This window comes from Puntigrus tetrazona, chromosome 1 (genome assembly GCF_018831695.1).
Source record: "Puntigrus tetrazona isolate hp1 chromosome 1, ASM1883169v1, whole genome shotgun sequence".
Taxonomy (NCBI): domain Eukaryota; kingdom Metazoa; phylum Chordata; class Actinopteri; order Cypriniformes; family Cyprinidae; genus Puntigrus; species Puntigrus tetrazona.
In genome coordinates this window covers 2,243,740-2,271,725 of record NC_056699.1, presented here as the reverse complement: position 1 = coordinate 2,271,725, position 27,986 = coordinate 2,243,740, and the positions used below count along the sequence as shown (strand labels likewise).

Sequence of the window (27,986 nt, the reverse complement as noted above, 5' to 3'; positions counted from 1 at the left end):
TCTGTTTCCGGCTGAATTTCACCGACGGACCGGATGTTGATCAAACATGGCGGCGACCTTGTGCGAGAGCCTGCTGTAAATCACAACCGAGACAAACATGAAGATTCATACCTGTTAATACTTTATACGTCTAATTAAATTCTAACATCAGCCATGTTCTCAGCACTAAAGCGCGCGTTTCTGGGTTCTCTCCAGTCATCAAGCCAAGCAGGTAGGACATACATGTTTTATTAGTACTTTACCGATAATAAATAAAGTATTTTAGGCATCATGTGCAAGTATATGATATACATACTAGGATTGAGCTCGCTCGTCTATCTGATTCACAATCAGTTTACATGCTTCTTATCATAACCAGATCTTCTTTCTCTTAATGTAGATGTTCTTCAGAGTAACCTGAAGCTCCTGTCAGCAGGACTGAGGACTTATGAAGTCCCACCAAACTTCAGTGGTAACGATCATTCATTCAGTTACACACTTGATGATGAGGTAGTTAGTTAGTTAATGCATGCTAGTCCTGTATTTTTAAACCCTTTCAACAAAGCAGAAGGTTCTTCTGATTTATGTGCAGTCAAGAATATAATAATTAATTATATATAATTAATTAATAATTAATTTTTTGTATTTTTTTAAAATATCTAGTTGTATTAATAGTTATAATTATTGTAGTTAAACTTTTTGTTGTACTGTTTAAAATTCAAAAATACAAAAATACAAAATAAATAATTCATTTTGAAATTTAACAGTAAAATTAAATTATATATATTATAATAATAGAAGAAAATGTACTAGTTATTTTACAAGTGCAAAATGTATAATACTAATATTTCTTAATCTCATTACATATTTATTTGATGTTAGGATGTGATTTAAATAAATATATATTTAAAAAAATTTCAAAACAGACAATAAAAGAATAAAAATAGAAAGATTACAATATACAAATTGACAATGCTGTATATTGGCATCTATTGGCTGTATAATGTGCAACATTTTGGGGGATAAGAAGGTAATGACTTGGAAAATTTACACTGCTAGAATATTTCATGAGTAAGGCGTAAGTATTCTAGGATTATGTGGTATGCATGACATGCATTAGGTAACAATATTATGATTTAGAAGTCTTATTGTAATAACAACATTTTGTGTGTGTGTGTGTGTTTAGTCTAGACTGGAGTGTGTGATTTCCGCTGTGTTTTTCTCTCGTGTAGATGTGGTTCTACCAGAAAAGCCCAAGCTGAAGTTCATGGATAAGGTCCCGAACCTGAAACAAGCGAAGAAGGAGATGAAGAAGCTGCGTGACATCCAGGGACCGGCCAAAAGCGGCACTACCTTCAGGGACGGCCAGTACGGGATAGTGGTCAGTGTTTTGAAATGTTAAATGATTGATTAAGAGCGCCGTTTTCACCCGCTCGCACCAAAAACAAAATCATGGATAGATGAAGGCGTCTGCGTGTCTCTGCAGGCTCTGGGTGGAGGTTATCTTCAGTGGGGTCACATGGAGATGATGAGGCTGAACATCAACCGCCGCATGGACGCCAGCCGGACGTTTGCTGTGTGGCGCATCAAAGCCCCGCACAAACCCATCACGAGGAAGGGCCTGGGCCAGCGCATGGGCGGCGGGAAGGGCGTCATCGACCACTACGTGACCCCGGTCAAATACGGCCAGCTGGTGGTGGAGGTCGGAGGTCGCGTGGAGATGGCCGAGGTGGAGACCGTGCTCAAAGAAGTGGCCAAGAAGCTTCCTTTCCCAGCCAAGGTTTGTTCTGAGAGCACTTCCTCTTTATGAACTTTCGTCATCTGCTTTGCTCCAAAACGATGTGGCAACATCCTTGTGAGTGTGTGTGTGCGAGTGCGAGTGTGTGTGCGAGTGTGTGTGCGAGTGCGAGTGTGTGTGAGAGTGTGAGTGTGTGTGCGAGTGTGTGTGCGAGTGCGAGTGTGTGTGCGAGTGTGTGTGCGAGTGTGTGTGCGAGTGCGAGTGTGTGTGTGTGCGTGTGTGTGTGTGTGTGTGTGTGTGTGTGTGTGTGTGTGTGAAAGTGTGTGTGTGTGTGTGCGTGTGTGCAGTGCGTGTGTGCGAGTGCGAGTGTGCGAGTGTGTGCAGTGTGTGTGCGTGTGCGCGTGTGAGTGTGTGTGTGTGTGTGTGAGTGTACGCTCTGGTGTAGAGTTGTTCGTTTTCGAATTCTGTTGATTCTGATTCGTATCTATTCCCAGACTGGGCTCCAATGCGGTTTAAAAGCTAAAAATGAAGTCAAACGTATTTATCAACATATCATTGTGTAAAATATGTAGCTGCTGAATATAATAAACAAAAATGAGACGACTGCATCAAAAGATGGAATTAAGAGCTGTTTGTGTGCGAAATAGAGCTGCATTCAGGAGAAATGAATTTTTTTTTATTTTTTTTTTTTTTTTTATAATGGAGGATGTAGTTTCACAACGATTGATTTAGTGACTCAACTTTGACTGCTTTCAGTGAATGAATCTGTATTAATGATTCAAGACGGCAACATTGCTGCTATTAGGATTATTATTATTAGTATAATTTTTTTTTCTTTAATGAGAAGGTTTAGAAAAACGGCTGAAATGGAAATATTTTGTAACATTATAAATGTCTCACAACAGGGCATTTTAACACAAGTTTAGATTAAGAAATGCCTTTTCAGATCCGAGCGTAAACGTAAATGCGTTTATGACACTCTTCAAAATGACGTGAAGGAGATGCATTTTTGAATAAAATTATTATTTTGGTTTTCGTTACGCACAAAAAGCATCCTCATGTTGGCGTATTTATGTATTCTCAGACGTAATTATCTTAATTTGTGTTCCAGTAATGAATGACACGAGGGTGAATAATTAATGATGGGGTTTTCAATTTTAGGTGAGCTGTCCCTTTAAGAACATTTAGCTGTTTAGCTCCAAAGTTTGAGACTCAAAGAGGGTTTTAACTGCGAGGTGTGTGTGAGCACAGGTCGGAGGTCATGTCCGTGTTGTGTGTTTCTGTGCAGGTGGTGAGCAGAGAGAGTCTGGCCGAGATGTACGAGGATCAGGCCAAATGGGCCGCAGACAACCAGAACCCCTGGACCTTCCAGAGAGTGGCCCGCTCCAACATGCTGGGCATCCGCAAAGTCCTGAGCCCCTTCGACATCCACAACCACGGGCGCTTCACCGGGAAGTTCTTCAACCCCGGGCGGGTGTAGCGTGTCTGAAAAATGACAGCATCAGCGCTTCTCGCGGCCAGGATGTGGTGCAGAGCGCTCTAATAGACTCCTGATTAATATCTGCTGCTCCGAGGGGCCTGCCGTTCACTTATCAGGCGTCTTCTGCAGCGCTCGGCAGATTTGATCATCCTGGAGAGGTTACGATAAATCGGAGGGATCGGCCGATTTCTTTGATCAGATGTGCAGGAGTGTGTGTTCTGTGTATATGTTGTGAGACCAATACTAAATAAACCTGATTTCTTTGCAGTTTGTTGATGTTTGTATATACAGTAGAACATATTTTACACAGAATAAAAAAAGCAAATTGCATTTTTTTTTTTTTTTTCACAAATGGGGGCTTATTTCTTACACTCACTTTTTTTACATTCATTTGTTAGTTTTTTTTTAAATTTTGTACAAGAAGCATAGTGTATATAATTTTATTTATAGTTTCTATCACTATTTTCAGAACTTTGAATCTGTCTTGCGATTGTTTTTTTTTTTTTTTTTTTTAAAAAGAAGTCATTTTAGGGAAAAAAAAACCCTCACAAATGCTATTTTGCATCTCGCAGTTTTGACCTCTAAGTTTACGTCCTCCTTTTGATTCCACCGTGGAATAAAATACTGAAAGGAAGAAGAAATCGCAAATTTTTATCTTTCTGACCGTTTCACGGAGTTCTGAATTTATTACACTATTCTGAATTTTTTTCTTTGCAGTTGTGAGTTTGTTTGTTTTTATATATGTATATATATCTATATATATAATTTTTTAAAATATATTTTATTTTTATACATATATATATATAAAATTGTTTTTAAATATATTTTATATATATATATATATATATATATATTTTTTTTTTTAAATATATATTTTTATATTATATATATATTATTTTTTTAAATATATTTTATTTATATATAGATATATAGATATAGATATATAGTTCATTTTATTTAAAGTATTTCTTGATTGATTTAAAACGGAGCCGCTGCTCGCCGGAAGAGGAAGTCAGTCGCTCTCTCTGTCTGTCTCTCTCTCTCTCTCTCTCTCTCTCTCTCTCTCTCTCTCTCTCTCTCTCTCTCTGCGCATGCGCAGTTCAGTGTTTTGGCTTTGAAGCGTGTGGCGCCAATCCGGTGAGTGACGAGGAAGACCCTGTCAGTTTAGACGCGTCGTGATTAAACGGTTAATTAGCGCCTTTAGTTCGCTTTAAGCTCGCTGTAGTTATCGTCACAGTTTTCTTTATTCTTCTCGTCAGTTTCTAGGTAATTATTCGGCGGGAAAGCGGCCGCTGTTTCTGTCCTGCGACGCGATAAAAACAAGGTTTCCGTTAAAATGAACACAGCTGTGTAACTTCGACGCTTTTAGTTCATGTTTAGTAAAATCTGTTAGTACCATGGTGCTTTAAAGAGTATCGTAGGGCTGTATGATAGTATACCACAGTGATAAATATCTAAAATAATAGCATCCTCATATCTAAAACCACATTACATTGCGATACTGTCGTACTTGTGGTTGTCACTGGTGTTTTTTTTTTACATTAGTGGTTATTCTGCACTTTTATGGAGATATACTTGAAGTGCTAGCTTGAGGTTTTTAGACCGCTTCTGTTTTTCTGAGCAGCTCTTCATGATGAAACCGGCTCGAGGGTCCGGAAGGGCCTCCACTCGGGGCCCCAGAGGAGCCGCTGATAGGAACACACACGGGGCCCATAAAGTGAGACTCGAATGTTTTATTACTCATGTTTCATTTATTCATCCTTTGAAGCCTTCTGTTGACGATTTATAAAACGATTAACAAAGTAAGAAACTCCAAAATTGTGAAAAATTACGGTATTTTACCAAAAAAAGTCTAATATGATTTGAGTTTAAAAATATCAAGACAAACGTATCGAGAAATTAAGGCCTTAAAGGTCAGGGCATAAAGTTATTGCATTAAATCTTGCAAAAAATAAATATCTTCCTCTTTATTTTGCCTTGTTTTCCAATGCAAATATCTAAACATCTTTAAAATAATTTATATTATATTTTACATTTCGTACATGTTAAAGTTGGCTAAGAATCAAACAAACGATTTAAATAATCTGTCCCCGATGAAGATGTGAATCGGGTCTTTATTTGTTTTTTTTTTCTGCTGATTAAGAGATGAAACAAGAATTCTTCACTCAAGAGCAAACATGCTCCAAAATGCATGACCAAGTGGTCAAGAAAGAAGTATTCGATTTCGTTCAGCAAATTCGATTAAAATAATGAAAGCAGCCGTATAAACATGCTGTATGCTTTCTTCCAGACGTCTAAACCCAGAGAAGGCCTGCATCCGGAGCAAGCTGAGAAACACAGCGGTAAGTTGAGAAATGATGGGAGATGTCTGTACTTGAATGCATTAATAGACTCGTTGCGTAAGGTGAGGTCGAGCTTCTTCTTTCTCAAAGTTTGCCAAACGAAACAACGGGCAGGCCTCTGTTTCCTCTCTACTCTGAAAATGTAAATTTTATCATTATTTTCTAAACGCACACGTTCCTAACTCGTGCGACTTTCTTTCGCTTGTGAAACGAAAAGGGTAAAGATGTTTAATTCTGCTTTTTGTCATGCAGCAGTATGAGAAACGGTCCATACATTTAATTAGTTACTAAATGAGTACTATCAAGAAAAACCCAATCAAAAGGGCTTCGGAAAATTTGAATATATCGACTGAAAATGACTAAATGCACTGTTCACACACGAACTGTTTTAATTTAAAATGCAAAGGCGAAAATAATGTCGGAAATATGTAGAAATGTTTTATATACACTACAACATTAATAATAGCAAACATTAATCTATTTAAATGTTCCTGAATTATGCATGAAGTAAACTGCAATTACATGTATTTATCAAATTATTTTTCTGTAGGGTTACGTAGGGTTATTATAGTTAAATAAAATAAAAATTGTGACTTGAAATTAAAATAAAACATTAAATACTTATTTCAATCTAAAATATCAAACTAAAGCAGACTATATAACTGTCCTTTATATATATATATATATATATATATGGTGTATGTATATTTATGCTTATATTTAAACTATATATTTTAAAAATAGCCATGTATTTATTTTGAGATTCTGAGATGATTTATCTTGCCATAAATATAGCCAATGATGCTGGCATGGCGTTAAATCATAAATAAATAAATATCAAACTAAAGCAATCTATACACAAAAAAACAATTATTAATAATAGTAATGGTGTTTCCATTACTTTGTGTTTGTATTCATTTTAAATGATTAAACAACTGATTAATTTGAATGAAAATCAGTTATGAAGATCTCTAAAAATGCACTCTTAACATGTGAGTAAGGTCTGAGAGTGGGCATTTTTAGCTGAACTATTTCTTTAAAAGTCTGTATTGTCTGAATGTAATGAGCAATCTTTTTTCAGTGAATCCTGGAAATGGTAAGAATAAAAGAAACTGGAAGCCGCTGACCAAATCGTCCCTGCTGTTTCTGGAGAGCGCGCTCGGTTTGTCCGTTCTGTGAGTAAAGCGTTGAGTAATAATTATCACGTGTGCCAGCAGGTTTATCGTCAGGATCTTGAGTGATGTTTTTTTTAATGCTCTTGACTCAGGTCTGTACTGGCATTGAAGAGCAAAGAAAAAGAAGAGTCACAGAAGCATCTCAACCTCCTCAAAGACCAGTGAGAAACATTAACCAAACGTCTCCTCGTGTGTTTTTTTTTTTTCAGGAATCTAACTCTTTCACGTGTTTCTGTAGGTTCCTGGCTGATTGTGCACGGCTTTCTGTCCCCCCGAGGAAACATGGAGATATTATGCACGTGTCCCATCAGTTCAAAGCAGAGAGTAAGAAGTCTGAGCAAGGCAGGAAGACGCTTGAGGCTTTGGAGGTGATGACGCGAAGTGATAAGATCTTTAAACTTGTGATTGAACTTCTTCTTCTTCTGCTTATCCGGGGCCGGGTCTCGGGGGCAACAGTCTAAGCAGGGATTAAACTTGCTTTCATTAAACAAAAAGAGTTATATTTCTGCCGTTCCAGAAGCGCCTCCTGCTGGCGGAGAATGAAATGTGCATTTTCAAGTGGGCTTAGTAAAAATGTATTTGTATGTTATTTTACAGATAAAATAATTTGTTGGTAATTGTTCGATATAATAATGAAAGCATTTATAATACATTCACGTCATGTTAAATCTAAGCTACACTCACAATCACAAAAGTGAATTAAAAACATTATTTAATTCATGCTCTATTCTGTGGAGTGCACGCACTACGAGTCTGACTACAAGACTGCTGATTCACTTTAATGGTGTCAAGAAGACGCATACAAGCACAGTTATGTCTAAAGTGAAGGTAAACGGACGCGTGCCGCTCTTAAAGCGACAGAACGGAACTCAATTTAGTCATTAAGCAGGCGTTTTTATGCTAAGCGACTTACAAATTAGCACAACGGAAGCAAATTAAAAAGCAAGTCTCAGGACGTCTTTTTGCTTTTCTGGTTAAAGGAATGGTTCAATCAGAAAAAATGTAATTTTGTCATTGTTTACTCATTCACATGTTGTCCCAAACCTGCATTCATTTATTTATTTTGCTAAACACAAAAGATGTTTTTGCTGGTCCGCACTGACTACAGGGAAAAATATGAAAAATAATAAGCAACTGCTCGGTTACGAAAAACTTAGAAGAAACTAATTCAGGTTTGAAACAACTTGGGAGTAAACAAGACAAAATTCTTTTAAACTGTTAATAAAACCACGAAACAGAAAACCTACTCACGACTGATGGATTTAATGCAGTTGCTTTACATGAAATGTGTAATTGATGTAAACGCAGTAGTACTGCTATTATAAGCTACTGCTGTTCTGTTTCTTTTCAGGAGAACGTGCGCTCGGTGGTCAGCACCCTGGAGGAGATGGAGGTGCAGGTGGACGGCTTGGAGGAGAAATGCAGGATAATGAGACGCAAGCTAGAGGATGAAGAGGAAGAGGCTCAGAAGGTTCATACACGTCTGACCCGTTTGAGCTGAGGTTTCTAGCTGGGGTTTAATCCTGGCGCTTGTCTCTGATGTGTTTCAGTTTCTCCAGCGCTCAGAAGAGACGGTTCTGTGTCTTCCTGCTTTACCTTCTCGCTCGGCCGGCGAGCCCACGCTGCAGGTACGTCACGGGACTGACGCTCAAATCAAACAGATTGATACAGATACAAACTGGTTTTTACTAAAAGAGAACGTTTGCTGTAATGCATTTAATTTAAAAATATTTAATTTTTAATTTGTCATAATTCTAACTTTTTTTTTTCTCCCAGTATCTCAAAATTCTGACTCTTTCATGCAGATACCAGTTTATATCTTTCGGTTCTGACTTTTTTGTTAACACCATGGAATAAAAAATGGGTAAAGTTGCTCGGTTTGCTGATTCGTGATGCAGTTCTACAGTTATTTCTTGTATTTCTGACTTGAAATCTTTTTCTCATAACCGAGTTACTGCATCATGATGTATTTCTTCAGAGAATTGCACAGTTCTGCAGATTTTGTACTTGTTAATTTGTGATCTATTAGTCTATTACTTTTCCAGTTTTTAATGGCGTGGCGGAAATGCATGGGATTCCTGCTTTTTTTGGATGATTTCGATTTAAAACTATAGCAAAACGTTATATTGCAGAAATAGGAGACTAATGAGAAACCCTGGAAATTGCAAAAAAAAGGCTAGTTTCACTATTACGGTGATGGTTTGCATTATCAGTTGCCATGAAAATGTCACAATGCAGAGAGACTTTTCTAAAAACAGTAATATTTTAGTAGTTGTTTTGCTTGCAATCTGAGCAATGTCTTTATCACTTGGGATTCACTTTTGGGTTTCACTATGACCACAAGTAGGGTTTTTATTTATAGTATCTCTGTTAATAAAATGGTTCTGACTAGTCGGCCTTAAAAGCCTTAATGCTTAGTTTGTGGTTAATAAATCAGCCGAGTGTGTCCTGTTTCACCGTGGAGTCTGCATGTTGTTTGTCCTGAACTTATGGAGTGAGGTTTTAACACCTTCACAGAAACAGAAATACACCCATGTGCATGTGAAGAGCTAAAACACTTGAGAAACCTCACCTTATATGGAACATTAACAGAGTTATACAGACGTACTTGATGCAATGTTTTCAGGAAAAGGCATTTCATCACTGAGCAGAATACTTGCAAATGTTGTGCAAGTGATTCACAATATGCTTTTGTTAATCACCGCCGATGTGTGACCGGGGTGCAAAGTGACTGGGATTATATCAGGTCAAGCAGGTGATTTGGTTACCAGGGTTTCTGCTCAAATTAAGAGCTTAAAAGGGCTTAAATCATAGCGGAAAGACTTAAATTCATAAAGTCATGGCAGTGAATGCACTGTCAAAAAGCAACAAAATAAACCTCCTTAAATCAAGGTACTTGCAAAGTGAAGATATGATCAATTTTTGTTTTCTGGGAATTTGAAGAAAATCAAGGGATTTTTATGTTAAGACCAAATATCTGTAATTAAGGAGTAAAAACTGAAACACCTGCAACACTATATTATAAGATGTCCATGTTACATGTACTTATATAATAATATAATAACAATAAATTATGCATAATTACATGCAAGTAATGCTAAGCTTAAGCCTAAGCCTAAACCTAACCAACATGTAATTAATAAAAATGACTCAGTACTTAAATGTAAAATTACACTGAAACAAGGACACCTTAAAATAAAGTGTAACAAATTTTTCTGCTATTGTTCTGATTTTAATCAACTCGCTTAATTTTGACAAATTTCTCAAAAGACAAAACAACTTGACGAGACAATAATTTATATCAAATACCGTAGTGCTATTGAACCTTATTAAAGTTTATTATACTGTATATATTATAGTATTTACACTGTAGTGAACTGAATAAACTGTAATAAATATCAGAGTATACTTGTAGTTTTTACTACAGTAAACTGTAATAATATAGGTGTACAGTATTGGGTAAAGTTTATATTACTATAGAATTGCCATAACAAGATTAAAGTGCTTTACTATAGTATGATTAAAAAACACTTAGTGTTCTTTTATGTGGGTTATCTAAAATGCTAAAAAATATCAAAACCAAAAAAAAACATACAGCACTTTTTTTTGCTGTAATCAGATTGAGAAGCAAAATTATTTGCATAATCTAGTATTTTTGTTTAATTAAAAAATAAGGGTGTGTTGTATTCTGAGACTAGTGAGTTTGTTGTGTTTGTTCTTCAGGAGCACCTCATGAAGCTGGTTCCTGATCCTCCGGCGCTGGTCCGAGCTCTTCAGGCGTCTCCTGTCCTCGAGGACGTGAGGGTCTTTCTGGAGCTCGCTCATAAACAGGTGGACGCAGAGACACAGCCCTGGACCGACCGTCTCAGACAAAGACGCTAAAGTCGACACGCAGACGGCGGCTGATAAACAAAACGGTTGCTTGTTTATTTGAAAATGAAAGGTTTGCGTTGAGAACCGGAAAAAAACATTATCAAGCGTTAATGCTGCCGTATCTAGCGCTGAATTCAGTTTTCATGGGAAACTCTGGTAAACTGATCAACAACTTCATCTTAATCTTAAGATGTGTCATGTTTGGCTTGGTTTCTGGATTTTTTCGTTTAAATGTTTTGCTGTGAAGCTGTCTATAAGGGGCACATTTCTACAGCATTGTATAAGATAATAATTAATGCTTAATTAAGCCTGAAATGACCAGCCTTTAGTCACAGCAAGAAAGCCTTCGGGTCGCTCTTAAAACGCGTGCGCTGCGATGCAACGCAATTAAATCAAAGATTAAACCGATAATATCAGTTACAGATTGGCTCTTGTTTCCTGTTGTTTTGTGAATAATCCGGATGAAAACTTTGTGTACAATCTCAGCTGTCACTGGGGTGGGGCTTTTTCAGAAGCGGCACTAAAAAGGCCATATTGGGGCTAAATTAGTACTTAAAACTAATGTTGACTTTAACTAGTTAGTTTAAAAAGATAAATTACTTTAACATCAGAATTTTGAGTCTAACCTTAGAATGCATATTTTATTTTAACCTTCTGACTTTAAATACTTTGAGTTAATAAGAATATTGGTAACACTATAGTGAACAATCTCACTATTAACTAGTTGGTTAATGACATGACTATTACAGGAATATTGGCTCTTTATTATTACTTTTAAAAGCACATTAATGTCTTATTCAGAAGACCTCATTCAAAAGTTGTGGACCCTAATCTAAAGTGTGACCAGGATCATTTAAATTAGTTAAATAGATGTGATTTTTCTCAGAAATGACTTTGAATCAAACAGGTGTAGCAATTTTTTTTTTGAAAAATGTCCTCATTGTGACTCTTTTTGACCGAACCGGTCACATGATTGGTGTGCACAAGGGTTCGAAGCAAGGCTCGAGCAAACCACATTAACAGAATAATCACACCATAGTTTTTTTTTTTTTTTTTTTTTTCAGTCAAACCAAACATGTACGAACACAACAAAAGTGCACCGCCACAGCGTCATCATTAGTACAACACGTTTCTTTTGCATAATACGAAAGTACATTCTTTAAAATGAGCGGCCTTTAGTAACATGAAGAAAGCCTTAATTGCAAATGCAGTGCGTCACAAATAAATCCAAGATTAAAACAATAACATCGGTTACAGTAAGGCTTTTGTTTTTAATGTTTGTTAATAATCTTGGTGAAAAAGTTCTATGTACACTCTCAGATAAAAATAACAGACAGGACAGCAGGCACACATTTGTACCACAATTTATTCAAGCGATGTACATATTAGTATCTAAAGGGTACAAAAGTGCCTTTATCTCTGAGAGTATAGGGCACATTTCTACTGAATATATATGAGAACATTCTTAATGCTTTATATCAAGCCTGAAATGACCAGCTTTAGTCACAGGATGGAACGACATTGAATGCATTTGCTGTTAAGTTCCTAAAATGCAATGCATCGCAATTAAATCTGAGATTGAAACAATCATATCAGTTACAGAATGGCTTCTGCGAAATTCTGGTTGTTGGTTTGTCTCGCTTGGATGAAAGCATCTGCTAAATGACTAAATATAAACTTGGCCTCAGTCAGAAGTGTTTTCTGCTTGTAGTCAGCGTCCATCGTTTGTCACACAAGCAGATCCGGAACCTCCGATCCTAAAACTCAGAGTCCCTCCTTCGCAAAGACTTTCTTCGCAAAGACTCCGACAGCTCCTCGTTGAAGACGCGCTCGATGGTGGAGACGAGCGAGGCCCGGACCTTGCGCCCGAGTCCTCGAGCCGCGAACACGTACAAGACGGGGTTGAGAGCGCTTTTTATGTAAACCAGAAACAGCGCCACGTACGCCGCGCCGATCGCCTGCTCCCTGACCTCCTTCCACTCGGGCCGATTGTGAGAAAACGCCCTCAGAAAGCGGCAGGTGAAGTACGGCACCCAGCAAGTGAGGAAGAGGAGCATGGTGAGGAAGAGTACGCGATAGAGACGGTTTAAGCGGTTTGAAGTGTATCCCGGCCCGGAAGACGAGGTTGGGGAAGACACCGTGCTCTCAGCTTTCTTTGCGCAAAAAATCACTGCGATGTTGCACGACATGAAGATCACCAAAGGCAGCAAGAATCCTGTCACGGTCTCCAACACATTTAAAGCTTGTCCTACTCCCAAATCGCTTTCGATGCAAGCGTCATGGTTATTCCAGAGAATGACTTTAGCTGTTGTTATGTAAGGAGCGCCGAAAAGCGCCGCCAACACCCATATCGCTGCGCAGGCCACGGGCACGATCCAGCGAGGGCGTCTCAATCGAGCCCAGACCGGTCTGAGGAGACACAAGCAGCGCTCCACCGCCACGGCGCACAGCAAAAACGCACTGGCGTACAATCCCAGGCATCGCAAAAAAATCACCAGCTTGCACACGGGCTCCCCTAGGGTCCAAGAGAAGTTGTTCGCCAAGTAGGCCAGCATCAGCGGAGTCCGTAATAACAGCACCAAGTCGGCGATCGCCAGGTTCACTACGTAGATCCGGAAGCTGTCCGCGCTCTGCGTTTCGCTCGACAGTGCTTTGTTACGGCACCAGACACGAACCCCCAACGCCCAGACCACCAGAGCGTTCAGAGAGACGCCCACGACGAAGATGGCCACGGTCAGCACCATCTGCAGCACGCGCAGGCCCTCGTTCGGGAACGCGGTGGAGTTGGTTTGATTCGAGGTGATGGGCGCCAGGGTAGACATGATTTCTCTGTGGAAATAGAGGGAAGAATTCACACCGGTGTTCACAGAGAAAGCTCGCTTTTGATATCATTTGCGAGTCGAGAGTCACAACGAGCGAAAAATCGAAAATCGGTTTATTTTCACACTTTCCATTGAAAGACCAAAGGCCGGTTTCATAAAACCAAAAAGCCACGCTTGTTTCAGTTAGTTCGAATCAAATCTACTTGAAAATATAGCTGTAATAACCCTAGCTTATTTGGTAGACTTCTTTTATGAAAAGGGCCCCTTTTAATGGAGAATGTGAAAATAAACTGTAAATTAGATCAGACTCTCATTTAGTTTAAGACTTCATTTTGAAAATTCTAATAAGTATTGGGGGGATGAAGTATGTGTGATACTGTGCATAAAAAAAGAGATTTAACGTTTTTTTTCTTTTATGCCAAAAATCATTCAAGATCGTTTCGTGAATATATTTAGTAAATTTCCTACCCTAAAATTACAAAAACTTAATTTCTGATTAGTAATATACATTAAGAACAACTTTAAAGGCAACTTGGCCGAATATTGTATATTGTATATTGTAATATTGTATTGAATATTGGCCTAAATATTGTAAAGTTATAGTCCACTAAATCTAAGTAAACTAAAATCAAATGAGTTTAGGTGCACTATAATGCACTTATCTAAAATTTTTCATACGTATATTAACCTTGTAAAATGAATAATATTAAGATTTGAACATGTGATAGACACAGATTGAACTCCTGTGATGTATGTCTTTATCTCCAATTTAAAACCACTTCTCATAAAGAAACAAGAACTTTTTCTTTTCTTTTTTTTAAAGAAATATCAGTCGCTATGTAATATGCATTCTTAACATCTTGGCATACATCATCCTTTATTCTTTCAAGCGAACATGTTCATATAAATTCAATTTAGAATAAAGGGCTGCTAAAATGATTCAATCAAAAGCTGAAGTGCGGTCTGCTTAAAAACAAACGATGCATAGAAAGTTATGCTTGAGAAATACATCTGTATGTTCTCTGGTGATAAAATGAAGGAAGTTGTGTGTCGCTTCCTCTTTTCACAAGAATTATGAAATGCTTTGTTTTCAATTAAATAAATTATTGACAAACAGCTTAACTCTTTAATTATCTTCTTGAGTTAAAATAAGTCTATTTAGATTTTTTTTTTCTCAGAAAACAAGACTTAATATCTTTTATATCTAATTTTACTTGCATCTTAATTCCAGAATTTGTAGATATTTATACAAGAAAACGAAATGCTAAGAAAGAAAATCATTTTTCAGTGTAAGAACTAATGAACAGCCAATATGATGATCACAGACATGCTAATAAGCAACTAGGTTTCTACTGAGAACTGGTTCTTATCCTGTAGTGTTACTTTTTTTAATAGTTTATATTTTATAGTTATATTAATGTAATGCTTATATTTTTTCGTTTTCTTGCCACGAACGTAGCCCCAATCGCTGACAACGCATTGAGAACTACACTGCTGCTAGAAAAAACCTCTCAGAGCACAAACATTGTGCGGTTACTTAAACACAACCACAGAGATAAAGGGACCGTTCACCCAGAAATAAAAACAAGCTCTTTATTTTTTTTTTCTTCCGCTCAATGCAAGATATTTTGAAGCACGTAACCATTAGTTGTTGGTCCCTTTTTCCCCATTTTGGTTAAAATAAATGTTCAACAAAAGAAAGAAACGTACAGGTTTGAAACGATATGAGTGCGAGTAAATGATGACAGAACTTTTATTTTTGGGGGAACTGTCCCTTAACTCGGATTTTGACCAGCTAGCAGTTGACCGAGGGTTGACATTACACATCAGACCAGTCTATGTTACTGACTTAAAGTTATGACCGGTCTTTAAGAAAAACTTGCAAGACTAGTCTAAGCAGTTAGTGCAACCGCCCTCAGATCAAAACGGTGTAGAAATGTAAAAATAATAAACATGAGGATAGTCAATCATCAAAAGTACCAGCTTCTGGTATGCATTGACTTCCATAGTAATGAATATTATGAAAGTCAGTGGCTATCCTGGTTTAAAGATATATCTGAATACATTTATTTTGTGCTAATTATGTTATTAAAAATATATTAAAAATGTCACTGTACTATAATTAAAGTCTGCTGAAATCTTAACATCTAATTTTCTACTTTTAATTTTGTGGAATTAGTCCAACTAATGATATATTTCAGTATATGCAATTGTGCTGATGTGGAAAAATATACATTAGTTACACCTAAAAATCTTGCATTTAAAGACAGATATTGTACGGAGATCATATAATCCTATCAATAGCTGCATTAAAACACATTTTAGGCATGATATTAAGCGGTGCAATGTACAAGTTTTATTATAATTCCAGTTGGTCTTATAAAAAGTGAATGTCTATCCTGCAAAAAACTAAATTAATTGACTAATTATTTTACAAATATGCTAGTTGTATGTCTTAAGTGATATCCGTTAAATATGGATTTGAATTATACTTAGTAAAATAAATGCATTTTAGGTATTAAGTACAGTCTGCTGTTCGGTTCACTGCTTTTGTGTTCGGCACAATTAGGAAACTAGTTTGGAACAACTATAAATTACACAGTTTTAGTTTTCAGGTGTACTGTCCCTTTAAATGTTAAAGTTGAATAAGTTTCAGCATTTGAGCCCCAGCCACGAATGCGTCTGCAAATATTCCGATGCGTTATTTTGACTTTTTTTCACCAGAATAGAGGGTTTCTTTTGAAAATATGCATCCACCAGAATTCCTTCTCAGTGACTGAACCCCTTTAGCTAATGCAGGTGAAGTTTAAAGTCGTCGACGTGATGCTGTTCCTAGGAATGTTAGCTCTCTCACCTGAAGGCGTGGGATTATTTCACCCACAGATGTCCTCCCGTCCACGACCTGTTTACACACATCCATAATGCATTCCTTGCACGCGTACACGCCTACAGCGTCGCTCATCTAGAAAACGAGCGTTTCGACTCGCTTTCAATCCTCTGAAATGACTGATTTTGTATTTAGTTTCGTCTTTTAGCGAGTCTGACGGATCAGATGTGGTTGAGATTGAGGAGTGCGTCTTACCTGTTTACGAGGCTGTGGTCGACTTGCATGCATTGACCTGGAGATCTGAGAGCTCTGGCATGTGTGTTTGTTGCTGATGGAGTGTAAAAACTCACAGAGGGAGCGTTTCTGGGCTTTAACCTATCAGTGGGAGGGTTCACGCATGCCTTTCGGCTTGATTGCAACATTAATGGAAAGCATGAAACTGCAATCTAAATGTACTTTGCTAATAGTACTTCATTCATGTGCTGCACTGATTTACTGACTTTATTGCGTGTGATTAGAGGCGGTTCAGAAAAATGCAAATCTAGGTCTAGGATTTTGACTTGTTAGAGAGCAGAGGTATGTTTTTAAAATATTATTTTCCTTTCAAATCATTGCGGTTCTGATTTTAGCTGGCTATAATTACCCTGGATTGCGCAGATCTCTTCGACGGGACACATGATGTGAGCAATTAAAGAGAATAAACGAAGTTACTGCTGTTTAATAAAACCCATAACCCCAAACCCACCAAGTCAAGATTTGGTTAACTTAGGTTAACTTAAAAAATGCAAAATGAACGTTGGTTCTTACCTTAGTGGGCTCTGCTGTTAAAGCAGTGAGGACTCATTAATCAGGTGTAGATTGCACTAGGACTGAGCTGAAACCAGCAGAGGCTTGTCTGCTTTCTGTCCGTGTCATAAGTGTTGAAGTGAACATGTGCGTTGCGTCATCGAGCTCAGTCCGACTCAAACTTCCTTATCTCGCAACCACAAGATTCAACTCAGCAGTTTTCAGATGTGTTAGTTTGAGTGAAGCTCCTGTGGCTTGCTCATTTCTACCACTTTCTGTGAGAATTCGTTTCTTCTGTGTTCTCACATGGTGTGTGTTTCGGTGTTTCCAGTGGGTGTCCCTGCAGCACAGAAGCAGTCATCAGCAGCGCAGGTTTATTAGTAGCAATGGCCAGCAATACATTTTTCTTTTATTCCAAAAGTCGTTGGCTTTTAAGTAAAGATTATGTTCCATTAAGATATTTACCATAAACATTTCAAAACTTCATTTAGCATGCACAACTTAAAAACATGCATCATATCCGCGGAAATACAATCAGGTTTTGTTAAAGTGGAGCTTGTGTGGTTTTTTTGCCGTTGAGTTTAGCTTTGATTTCTGCTAAACATCTGGTCAAAGGCTTTAGAAGACGCGGAGAGAACTGAATACCATATTTCATATAGATATAAGTGGGAATGAAAGTAAAAACGGGCCCAAGACAGAACCCTGAGGAACACCTGCAGTGGAAGATCTTCATCTTCTAGGTTTAATTTGAACGGACTAAGTGCAACCAGAGACTGAGATGAACATAAACCAGGCTAATTCCAAATCGAAACCCTTTAAGGCAGCAGATTTTAGAGGAACGTACAGAACCCCAAACGAGTAAGTTAATGATTGTAATAAATAATGGAAATAAAGATGATCAACAGACGTTTGGTAAAGGATCAAGCCAATAGGTAGTAGACTTAGATTCCTGGATTAAACACAGGATCTCAGGAGTGAAAACTTGAACTGTGACAATTATTTTTCTCCCGTTTCCAGATTTTCAAATAGTTGTATCTTGGCCAGATGTTGTCGTATCCTAACAAACCGTACATCAAGGGCTCCGGCTCCAGTCAAACACACCTGAAGCGACTAGTTAAGGTCTTCGGGATCGCTTTGGACGCGCAAGTTTAGTCAAAAAAACAAACATGTTGTGTGTGGCTTGATTTGACTCCCTTGTCATGTTTTTGCTGCATATGAATAATTGTTATTGTTCAGGACTGTAATGAAGAGTTGCCTGTAGGTAGTTTCTTCTGTCACCAGTAGATGAAGCTGCTGCGCTCCGGGTGAAGCAGGGAGACAGAAAGGCATACAGTCATAATGTTAGAACACACCCCTGATCTGAACCCGACTGAACTTCTGTGCCGGTCCATAATGAACACCATGTTTGAGCGCGAGGCTGTCCGTTAACACCCGTGGAACCAGGACACGCCAGGACGGAGGTTGATGGTTGACTTTGTGGTGGTTTGATCTGACGTCTGGCCCTATGTCCTGGACACTCGGGTGAAGAGAGGGGCCGAGCGGTCAGCTGATCACCACCGCTTATTAGAGTTCAGTTGTTTAGAATATTTTTGTACGTTCATTTTTGTTAGGAGGAATGCATATGTACACACTCGTGAAATAAAACATAAAAAACACTGCTTTACAAAACAAACATTTAGAGGAGATACAAAGCCGTGTGACAACTAGCCCCGGTCTACACACGGTCTTCTGTAGAGTGAGAGGTTCTTTGATCTCTTCGCGGCGCTTCCCTCCCAGCAGACTTTGATCTAGAGCCGTTGTTTGCAGTCTCACGTTTCAGTGTTTCGGCTGCTTTCAAGGAGAAATAGTTGTCTGCGTCTCCGTTGGCTGCGGTTTTGGGAGGATGTTGGAAGACGCTGATAGTCGTAGGAACCCCTGGAGGTTTTGGACGAGTCTAGACGTCGGCGCTCTCGAGATGAGCTCATCTGTGCGATGTAGTATCGGTTTGACATGAAAACATTTCCCACCGTGTTCAGAAATCATAGCAAAAGTGAAAGCGGGCGTCTGTGTACTTCCCTCTTCAGTGAAAGTTCGATTTTATGCTCAGCGAGCTCCTGATGTCAAGAATGTCACAACCTTCTCGTCGTTTGCCCACGGTGTGGTTTTCCCCTGGACTTTCCAGAACTTCCCCCGGGCTTACGTGTGTCACGCCGCTCAACTTTCTCCGATTTAGGGAAGATTAGGCCGCGATCGTGTTTAGAGACACGCTTGTGTTCCGGTTCATTCATTATTTGCGGCGTTTACTTTTCCTGTGGTTTTTTTATGGATTTCGCTAGTTTTTGTTTTGCTAGTTTTTAGTTTCGCTCTTGTGCATCAGTTAAAAACAAAATACACACGCATCAAAAAGATTGAAATCGTGTGTGCTTCGGTGCGCAGACTCTGGACGCTATTTAAAGATAATTGTTTAAGACAATTGATGAAAGGAAAAAGATGAGAATCATGAGAAATGCACAAAACTACTATTTTTACTACTATTTTATATGAAATTTAAATAAAGTTGTGTTGCAAATTTAATCTCTGAGCACAGTACCAAACACTTCCAGTAGATTATTATTTTTATTTTTATTTTATTTGTGTGTGTGTGTGTGTGTGTGTGTGTGTGTGTGTGTGTGTGTGTGTGTGTGTTCACGTAGCAAGTAAAAAATTCTCAAAAACAAAAGTAAAAAATGACAGAAAAGCACTAGAGGATTAAGTGGCAGTTTAGTGTTATTATAATGATGTAATATTATTATAATGTCATAATTATTATTGATGATAATATATTTTTTAAACTACCATTCTCACACACACACACACATATTAATTTCTCAGTGCACATGCAAACCACACTGATATACCAGCACCCACGCAATTATACTGACATTATATTCATTTATTAGGCCTTTTTTCCAGCCGTTTGAAACCCAGGGAAAAAGTGAGTGTTTGTTCAACAAGCCAAGCGTGATAAAATAATGTTTGTTTTTTTATGTTAGTAAAATTTTATATATAAATAATAATTTGCTTTTTTTAAGTTTCCATCAATTCTGTAATTTTTTTTAAATATTTGTACATTAACAATAATAATAAGTTTAGTTTTCTATTTAATATTTAGGTTTTCTAATTTATTTTATATATATATATATATATATATATATATATATATATATATATATATATATATATATATATAAATATAAATATAAAAATATATATATATATATATACACACACACACACATATATATATATATATATATATATATATATATATATATATATATATATATATATATATATATATATATATTGGATTGGGACTTTCTTTATTTGGTGTGCACTATATTCTAAACGAAATATAAAGAGAAAGTAGCCTCACTAAGAGAAATTTCCACATCTTTGTCTCAAAGTAACCTAAACGTCTCAGCTGTGATGAAGGCGTCTTACAAGAAACTTGGCATTCGTCAATGAGGTCAGCACACGCAACAGTGTGATGCATTTTCCCCTAACTCTGTCTCTGGTTTACCGTGGCTCACCCACTTCTGTACGCTTTAGTAAATTTAGATCCTCACAGACAGGATGCAGCCCTTAACTCTTTAGAGACGCGGAGCACGTGGAGATTTCATCGGCTGCTTGATGCACAAATAAAGACAAAGGGACGTCAGACTGTGACGCTGATTCAGGACGTTTTTGCACGTTATTCATTTAACCGCAAAAAAGAAACGCCAGTAAAAATGCTCTAGAAATGTTATGGCAACACCCTAGCAACCGTATAGAAACACACCAACGACAAGTAAGCTCAAGTGATCTTAGCAACCACTGAAACACCCTAGTAACCGCACTGCAGTTTCCAGGCAGTCGCTTACATTTTGATGCAATAGTTTTTATTATTATATCATAACTCCAAATGAAACAGATGAAGTGGATTCCGTGGACCGTGGATTCTATTCAAGTAATAAAAAAAATATAAAAAATATTTATTGCTTAAATTCTAAATTAAAAGTATCTGCCACATACCTAACTTTTAACTACTGTGTATATGTATTTTTAATTTTGCTCGCCAAGGCTGTATTTGATTTATTAAAAATGACAGTAAAAAACGGTGATCTATCTGTGAACGTGTCTGTGAGCATTGATTTCTTTGCAAGTTATTAGAAAACTCATAGCCTTTGTAAACCTAGTATCTTGCTGCTCACCGAGGATGCATTTATTTGATCAAAAATACAGTAAAAAATTTCGAAATATTATTATAATTCAAAACAGCTGTTTTCTGTGTGAATGTGTGTTAAAGAGTAATTTATTTCTGTATTTTCAGCATCATTTCTCCAGTCTTCAGCGTCACGTTATCTTCAGAAATCATAATAATATACTGATTTACTGCTTGATTATTATCAGTGGGTTTTTTTGGCTAAATTTTTTTAGGATTCACAGATGAATAGAAAGCATTGTATAGAGTCTTTCTTCTTTACTCTCACTTGTCCCTGAAGAATAGAAGTCAGCGTATTATTCTGATTTCTGAAGGATCTCGTGACGCTGAAGACTGGAGGAATGAAGCTGAAAATAGGATCATTTTTACTGTGCAGTTTTTACTCTCTGAGCAGAAAGAGCCTTTGGAGCGGCAGCGTGGATGTAAATCAAAATCAGGATGAAATCCTATCTAACGTGATCTCAGGGGATGCATGCTTTCCCACGGTGCGCACTGAAAACACTTTATTATTATTCCATTATTACTGACCCGGCGTCTCGCTCTCATCTCCATATGAATGAGAAGTCGTCATTGAGCTAGCTCTTACGTGGGTGTTACCTTTCTTCTTTTTGAAAAGGGAAGTGACGTAACGGTTTATTTCTGGCGGCTGAACATCTGAAGAGTTGTTCACCAGGAGCGCGGTGTTCTCCAAAGCTGGACGGCGAGGTCCTTCTTGAGCGGTCCTCCAGCGGCCGGTTGGTGACGCCTCGGGGAGGAGGTGTAGTGCTGGCCGCGCCGCTCAGATGCGAGTGTAGGCTGTGAATTTCCAGCGTTTAGGGGCGTCCCCGTTTCCTCCCTCTCGCTCTCGTCTGCCGCAGCAAACCACTCATTTCCCCGTCGACCTTAATCATCTGAAGAGACGGCCTTCTTCACGCTCACCAGGGATTGGTCTCCGAGCTCGTGTGAAGAAAAACGTCTTCATGACGACCAGACGCACGTCACGTAATCAGATTACTTTTTCCAAGTAACTAGTAAAGTACTTACTACTTCGTTCACGCGTTATTTCTCCCCTTTGTTCCTTTAAGGTGCTTTGTCTTGCCCTCTGAAAATATTAGCTCAGATTTTGCCTTAAAACAAGCAAAAATATCACCAAGGCTAAACTTTGATGCTTTTATTTGGGGGAAGACAGAGAAGGATTTGATCATTTTTTCATTTTTTACTTGTCAAATGAATTCGTCCTGATTCAAGTTTGTAGATTTTTATACAAGAAAACAAAAGGCTTTTATGTTTTAATTTTTTTAAATCGAGCAAGCCCTGCCCAGATTTAAACACAAACACAAAAGTAATGCATTTAACAAGTACTTTTTTTAGGGAGTGATGTAAAAAGTCACTTTTCCCGAAACGGAGCAAAGTTTTATTTACCTTCAGGCCATCTGTGACGAAACGGACCGAGACACAGGAGAGAGTCAGACATGACGTTCAGTGATTGGTTGGGTATTAATAAGCAGCGGGTGAAAAGAAATGAATGCTCTCGTTCAGAAACGGCGTGTTTATTAACAGCTAAAGACTTTTATTGGGAAAGAATGCTGCTTTAAAACGATGTTCATCTGTGAGTCCTGAAAAATAAAATGTTTCAACGAAAATATTATGCAGCTGTTTCCAGCGCTGATGATAATCACGAATGTTCCTCGAGCAGTAAATCAGTATATTATTATGATTTCTGAAGATCACGTGACGCTGAAGACTGGAGGAACACGCTTCATTTCACGATTTTTACTGTATTTTTGATCAAATAAATACAGACTTGGTGAGTAGAAGAGACTTCTTTTAAAAACATAAACATCTTGATGTATGCACATGATATCCTACACATCTGAGAATGATTTGAGCTGTCCTTAAGAATACTTAAGAAAGGAAAGTAATACGAACGGACGCGACTGATCAGGTAAAAATAAAAGCATGGAATGCGACTCTTGAGTTTCAGCGGCTTCTCAGCGGCTCGTGATCAAACTTTCACTTTTTTAACATGAAGATCTTCCTTTCGTTTAAATGTTTAGACGTGTGTGTGTGTATCTGTCTGTGTGTGCGTGTGTCTGTGTGTGTGTGTGTGTCTCTGTGTGTGAGTGTGTGAGTGAGTGAGTGTGTGTGTGTGTGTGTGTGTGTGTGTGTGTCTGTGTGTGTGTGTGTGTGTCTCTGTGTGAGTGTGTGTGTGTGTCTGTGTGTGTGAGTGTGTGAGTGAGTGAGTGTGTGTGTGTGTGTGTGTGTGTGTGTGTGTGTGTCTGTGTGTGTGTGTGTGTGTGTGTGTGTGTGTGTGTGTGTGTGTGTGTCTGTGTGTGTGTGTGTGTCTCTGTGTGTGTGTGTGTGTGTGTGTGTGTGTGTGTGTGTCTGTGTGTGTGTGTGTGTGTGTGTCTGTGTGTGTCTGTGTGTGTGTGTGTGTGTGTGTGTGTGTGTGTGTGTGTGTGTGTGTGTGTGTGTGTGTGTGTGTGTGTGTGTGTGTGTGAGTGTGTGTGTGTGTGTGTGTGTGTGTGTGTGTGTGTGTGTGTGTGTGTGTGTGTGTGTGTGTGTGTGTGTGTGTGTGTGTGTGTCTCTGTGTGTGTGTGTGTGTGTCTCTGTGTGTGTGTGTGTGTGTGTGTGTGTGTGTGTGTGTCTGTGTGTGTGTGTGTGTGTGTGTGTGTGTGTGTCTCTGTGTGTGTGTGTGTGTGTGTGTGTGTGTGTGTGTGTCTCTGTGTGTGTGTGTGTGTGTGTGTGTGTGTGTGTGTGTGTGTGTGTGTGTCTCTGTGTGTGTGTGTGTGTGTCTCTGTGTGTGTGTGTGTGTGTGCGCGCACATCCTATTATAGATGCCAGAGTTTACATTAAGCATTGATTTCTTTGCAAGTTATTAGAAAACTCATAGCCTTTGTAAACCTAGTATCTTGCTGCTCACCGAGGATGCATTTATTTGATCAAAAATACAGTAAATGTTTTAAAAATATTATTATGATTCAAATCAGCTGTTTTCTCTGTGAATGTGTGTTAAAGTGTAATTTATTTCTGTATTTTCAGCATCATTTCTCCAGTCTTCAGCGTCACGTGATCTTCAGAAATCATAATAATATACTGATTTACTGCTTGATTATCAGTTAGTTTGGATCATTAAGCGGGTCGTTTGAGGTAAAATATGATTAACTGCGTGAGACAGTCATTTAGTGAATAACAGGGTTAAGCCCAAGAACTCCCAGAAATCCCTGATTGACTCACACCAACTGAACGATCAGAGAATCAAGATCATTGATCCGGTGAAGAAGAGTCTGCTGAAGAGGGGCATGACAGCAGAAATAAATACAGTTACTTTATGTTAATAATGCTTGATTGCTGTCATAATCATTTTAATTGTTAATGCTGTTCTTAATTATGATTTATAGAAGTAGTGTATAATCATAATTACTGATATTAATCGTAGTTTTTTATTATTTTGGCTTGTTTTCTTGTATAAACGTCTATAAATACTGGAATGAACACATTTACTTAAAAATAATAATAAAAATAACACTTAAAATAATGTTTTTTGAAAAAATTATCCAAATTTTGTTGCTAAAAACCAGTAAAAAAGATGATTATTCGTTCCCCATCAGCTGCTATTTTTGCTTGTTTTAAGCAAAAAACGAAGAAATGTCGGGTAATATTTTCTTAATATTTTAAGTAGTTTATTCAACGATTCAAGAATTGTTTTGATATATAAAAAGATTTTTTTTTTGCACAAAATTTCCCAGTAACACTTTTGATTTCCTAGATACTCTATAATAGTGAATTATTGATTTTAGTCCTCTCTAGACTGAATTTGCATACGCCGGTATTTCACCCCGTGAATTTCCGTTGATGGGGATTTTTTTATGACTCACCTGCTAATATATATATTCTCGGTCGGCGAGAGAGAAAGACGTCAGACAAAGACGAGGCCCGTTTCAGAGGATGGGAATATCTCGAGAGCGCTCGTCCTCTCTGAACGCGGCGGGTCGAGGAAGGAAGAGAGAGCAGGTAAATGTGTTTGAGAGGAAACCACGGCGGCTTTAGCGCTCCTTCCTGCTCTTTACGTCTAAATCGGATAGCAGTCGAAGCGGGGAAAGAGAGTGAAGGAGACTAGTTCTGGTCTCTCGCTGATTTAACGTCTGCTTTCTTCTCCGCAGGTTCTGGTCCGGACGTGACGGAGGCCCCAGAGCGTCCCGGTTCGGGTTTAATGCTAATCGTGATAGGGGTTTGTGCTGTTAAACACCTATGCTGTTAGCATTAGTCCTGCGCCGGGGACCGAACCTCCAGAAACACCTGCTGCTTCTCTCCTTTATACCTCGCTCTCACTTCCTCTGTTAGGTTTGATGGACGCGTGCGAGAGAATGAGGACGGTTTCTTCTTTTTTCCCCTCAACGAGCAGATGTACTGTTTATCGTCGCGATTTAAATGGCGTTTGGGCCCAGACGTGAGCTGTGGTTTCTGTCTGTCGTGCTTCAGGAGCTCTTCTAGTAATCTGAAAGCCGCGGGTTCGAATTCTTCAAGCGGTGATTCATAAAAGACCCCCGGGACGGTCCCTGGAGTGAACCGGCGCAGGAAAAACCCTTAAAACCATCACAAACTAAGCAGAAATACGGCATGCGCTCTCAACAATAAAGCTTCCATGTCGTCACTGAAAGCTGTTTCGGGTCACAAAGAAACTTAGTTAGAAATGCCACCTTTTTTTTTTAGTAATAAACACTTAGTTAAGTCACACATCTGTAGAGTTTTTACATCACTTGTTTAATAACGGTGGGTTTTTAAGGTGCTGTAGATGGGTTTTTCCTTTTGACACATATTTGTTGTTTATATATTTTGTTTTGTGTTTGCTCAAAAAACCAAAGAAGAAGTGGAGCGGCTTACTGGAAAAAAAGAATAGCAATAAATCGGCTGCGGTTAAAGTTTTCATGTTTTTTTTGTACAGAAACCACACACCAATCATAACTCAAACACACACTTGAAAGCAAACTATCAGAATGAAATCACATTTCAGTAAATGACGGAGATTTTTACATAATCAGAGAATATTTGCTCGTCATTCGGTGACTTTATTGTTTGTTTTAAGTAAACCATTCAAGATTTCGACAGGAAATAATGCAAGCGTTACACAGAATCCAGATGATGGGCATTAAAGTGTTTTTTTTTTTTAATGGGGAGAATGAATGAGCTGATAAACGAGCAATAAAAAACATTATTAACTAAATTGTTGGTCAAAGTAAGAATGAAATCAAGTGTATTGTTGAGAGAAGGCTGAAGGTAAGGTGGATGACAATAGGATAAGAGAAAGAAAATCAATGGTTTGCAGGATTTAAAGATGAATTAAGGAAGAGATTTGGACACGAGATGAAACCGTAAACTTTCTAGTGCACACTTAAAAGTGAAGGTGCTTCTCAGGGCTATAAAAGCGTTCTTCTGTTTATTAAAAGGTAAGAAAGGGATGGTTCGTCTTCATTTCTAAGAGCGGTTAAACATGACCATGGACAGAAAACAGTGGGACATGCTAGCATGACTGAAAGTAGGATTCTTACGCTAAGTATATTGAAAATTAACATTTTATACTGAGAGATATATAACTCAAGTCAACAGATCTGTGAGAGAGGATTTAAAAGTTAAAAGGGAAGGGAGTTGGTCATTTTGATCCACACCTTTCTGTTTATCAGAAGAAGAAGAAAAAATGTGGCTAGAAGGGATAAAGCCAAAACCGGAAGCTAACAGTAATTTAATTGTATGCTTATTAGATTGTGTTTTATTAACGTATTTATGTACCCTAAACCTTCCCCTTGCAATAATTCAAAAACTGTAATCATTGCTGTGCCGTTTGATAAAAAGTCTGTGACGCTGTGTAGATGTGCGCATGCGCAGCCCTTCTCGAGAGCGGAACCCTAAACGCGTTCCGTAAGGCCACGCGGAATGTTTTTATCGCTGCAACCGGAAGCTGCGGAAGCATGTCGCCGGCGTCTGACAGTTAACAGCTCGTTTAGCTCTTTTAGCTCTTTTCCCTTTGTATACGTTATATTTATCTGTTTTCCTCGCGGAGGACGTGTCTGTGGGATGCTCATGGCCGTGTGTCAGATTCTTCCGCGCCGTAAGTACCTCATGATGAACACGACACGATCAGACCCTGACCTTCACTCACACACACTACACTCTCTGACGAAAGACAACTCATTAAACTACTTGCTCTTCTACTGAGGGAAGTTTTACATGCCATGCCTCAATATCTGATGCTGATCTTGTAGTATAGATGAAAAAACTGCTTCACGTTCATCCTAATGATCCTGAATTATATTTAAAAATAATTACAGCGATAATAAATACTGTATTTCCTGTTTAGTAATTATACATTTATTACGGTGTTTTCATGATAGATACTCTGTATATTGCTGAAAAAGTGCATTAACGAAATCTTACATATTACAATATTATAATATAATTAATATACACTGTTGTCAAAAATGTCCTCCTCAGCATTTATTTGGTCAAAAATACAGTAAAAATATGTGTTAAAGTGTAATTTATTTCTGTGAAGTACAGCTGAATTTCATTACTACAGTCTTCAATGATTCTTCAGAAGTCATATTAATATGATTGATCATTATCAGTGTTTTCCACATTGATTGAAAATGTTTGTTGATCAGTAAATCAGTATATTATTCTGAAGACTGGAGGAATGATGCTGAAAATCACAGAAATAAATGACACTTTAACACACATTCACAGAGAAAACAGCTGCTTTAGATTA

At 38.1% G+C, this 27,986-nt stretch overlaps 4 protein-coding genes across 7 annotated transcripts in view; 3 read left to right on the top strand and 1 right to left on the bottom strand.

Annotated features, from left to right (window-relative positions):
- Nucleotides 1-11: 11 nt before the first annotated feature.
- On the top strand, nt 12-3,464 carry mrpl16 (mitochondrial ribosomal protein L16). Its single transcript, XM_043236686.1, has 5 exons — nt 12-211; nt 380-451; nt 1,212-1,360; nt 1,466-1,759; nt 3,006-3,464. The coding sequence occupies exons 1-5, from the start codon at nt 154-156 to the stop codon at nt 3,195-3,197; spliced, it is 765 nt and encodes a 254-aa protein (XP_043092621.1). The 5' UTR covers nt 12-153; the 3' UTR covers nt 3,198-3,464.
- Nucleotides 3,465-4,259: 795 nt separating this feature from the next.
- On the top strand, nt 4,260-11,009 carry LOC122351091 (centromere protein Q). 2 transcript variants are annotated; one of them, XM_043247959.1, is made up of 9 exons: nt 4,260-4,334; nt 4,822-4,914; nt 5,488-5,539; nt 6,621-6,714; nt 6,807-6,875; nt 6,953-7,082; nt 8,066-8,185; nt 8,265-8,342; nt 10,438-11,009. In XM_043247959.1, exons 2-9 carry the CDS (start codon nt 4,828-4,830, stop codon nt 10,594-10,596), a joined length of 789 nt encoding a protein of 262 aa, XP_043103894.1. In that variant the 5' UTR covers nt 4,260-4,334; nt 4,822-4,827; the 3' UTR covers nt 10,597-11,009. The 2 variants fall into 2 exon arrangements, with proteins under 2 accessions (XP_043103894.1, XP_043103903.1); XM_043247968.1 differs by having other exon boundaries at nt 4,326-4,463.
- Nucleotides 11,010-11,700: 691 nt separating this feature from the next.
- Nucleotides 11,701-18,107, bottom strand: LOC122351075 (C3a anaphylatoxin chemotactic receptor). Of its 3 annotated transcripts, XM_043247951.1 has the most exons (3): nt 16,492-17,026; nt 16,264-16,371; nt 11,701-13,416 (listed from the first exon to the last, which is right to left on the bottom strand). In XM_043247951.1, the coding sequence occupies exon 3, from the start codon at nt 13,407-13,409 to the stop codon at nt 12,345-12,347; it is 1,065 nt and encodes a 354-aa protein (XP_043103886.1). In that variant the 5' UTR covers nt 13,410-13,416; nt 16,264-16,371; nt 16,492-17,026; the 3' UTR covers nt 11,701-12,344. The 3 variants fall into 3 exon arrangements, with proteins under 3 accessions (XP_043103886.1, XP_043103878.1, XP_043103869.1); XM_043247943.1 differs by lacking the exons at nt 16,264-16,371; nt 16,492-17,026 and adding an exon at nt 17,044-18,107; XM_043247934.1 differs by lacking the exon at nt 16,264-16,371.
- A 9,047-nt stretch (nt 18,108-27,154) lies between these two features.
- Nucleotides 27,155-27,986, top strand: part of mrpl39 (mitochondrial ribosomal protein L39) — a 5,434-nt gene continuing 4,602 nt past the window's right edge. Inside the window, exon 1 of the mRNA XM_043245035.1 lies at nt 27,155-27,329. Within this exon, the coding sequence (XP_043100970.1) occupies nt 27,155-27,329 (175 nt within the window). The remainder of the gene's footprint in view (nt 27,330-27,986) is intronic.

Excerpts from the sequence above, each read along its gene's own strand:
- LOC122351075 (XM_043247934.1), bottom strand. The coding sequence starts at position 16,658 with ATGTTGCAATCAAGCCGAAAGGCATGCGTGAACCCTCCCACTGATAGG. Across the intron at positions 13,417-16,491 it reads GACCACAGCCTCGTAAACAG|AGAAATCATGTCTACCCTGG; the intron begins GTAAGACGCACT and ends CTATTTCCACAG.
- LOC122351091 (XM_043247959.1), top strand. The coding sequence starts at position 4,828 with ATGATGAAACCGGCTCGAGGGTCCGGAAGGGCCTCCACTCGGGGCCCC. Across the intron at positions 8,186-8,264 it reads AAGAGGAAGAGGCTCAGAAG|TTTCTCCAGCGCTCAGAAGA; the intron begins GTTCATACACGT and ends GATGTGTTTCAG. Across the intron at positions 8,343-10,437 it reads CCGGCGAGCCCACGCTGCAG|GAGCACCTCATGAAGCTGGT; the intron begins GTACGTCACGGG and ends TTTGTTCTTCAG.
- mrpl16 (XM_043236686.1), top strand. The coding sequence starts at position 154 with ATGTTCTCAGCACTAAAGCGCGCGTTTCTGGGTTCTCTCCAGTCATCA. Across the intron at positions 212-379 it reads CCAGTCATCAAGCCAAGCAG|ATGTTCTTCAGAGTAACCTG; the intron begins GTAGGACATACA and ends CTCTTAATGTAG. Across the intron at positions 1,760-3,005 it reads AGCTTCCTTTCCCAGCCAAG|GTGGTGAGCAGAGAGAGTCT; the intron begins GTTTGTTCTGAG and ends GTTTCTGTGCAG.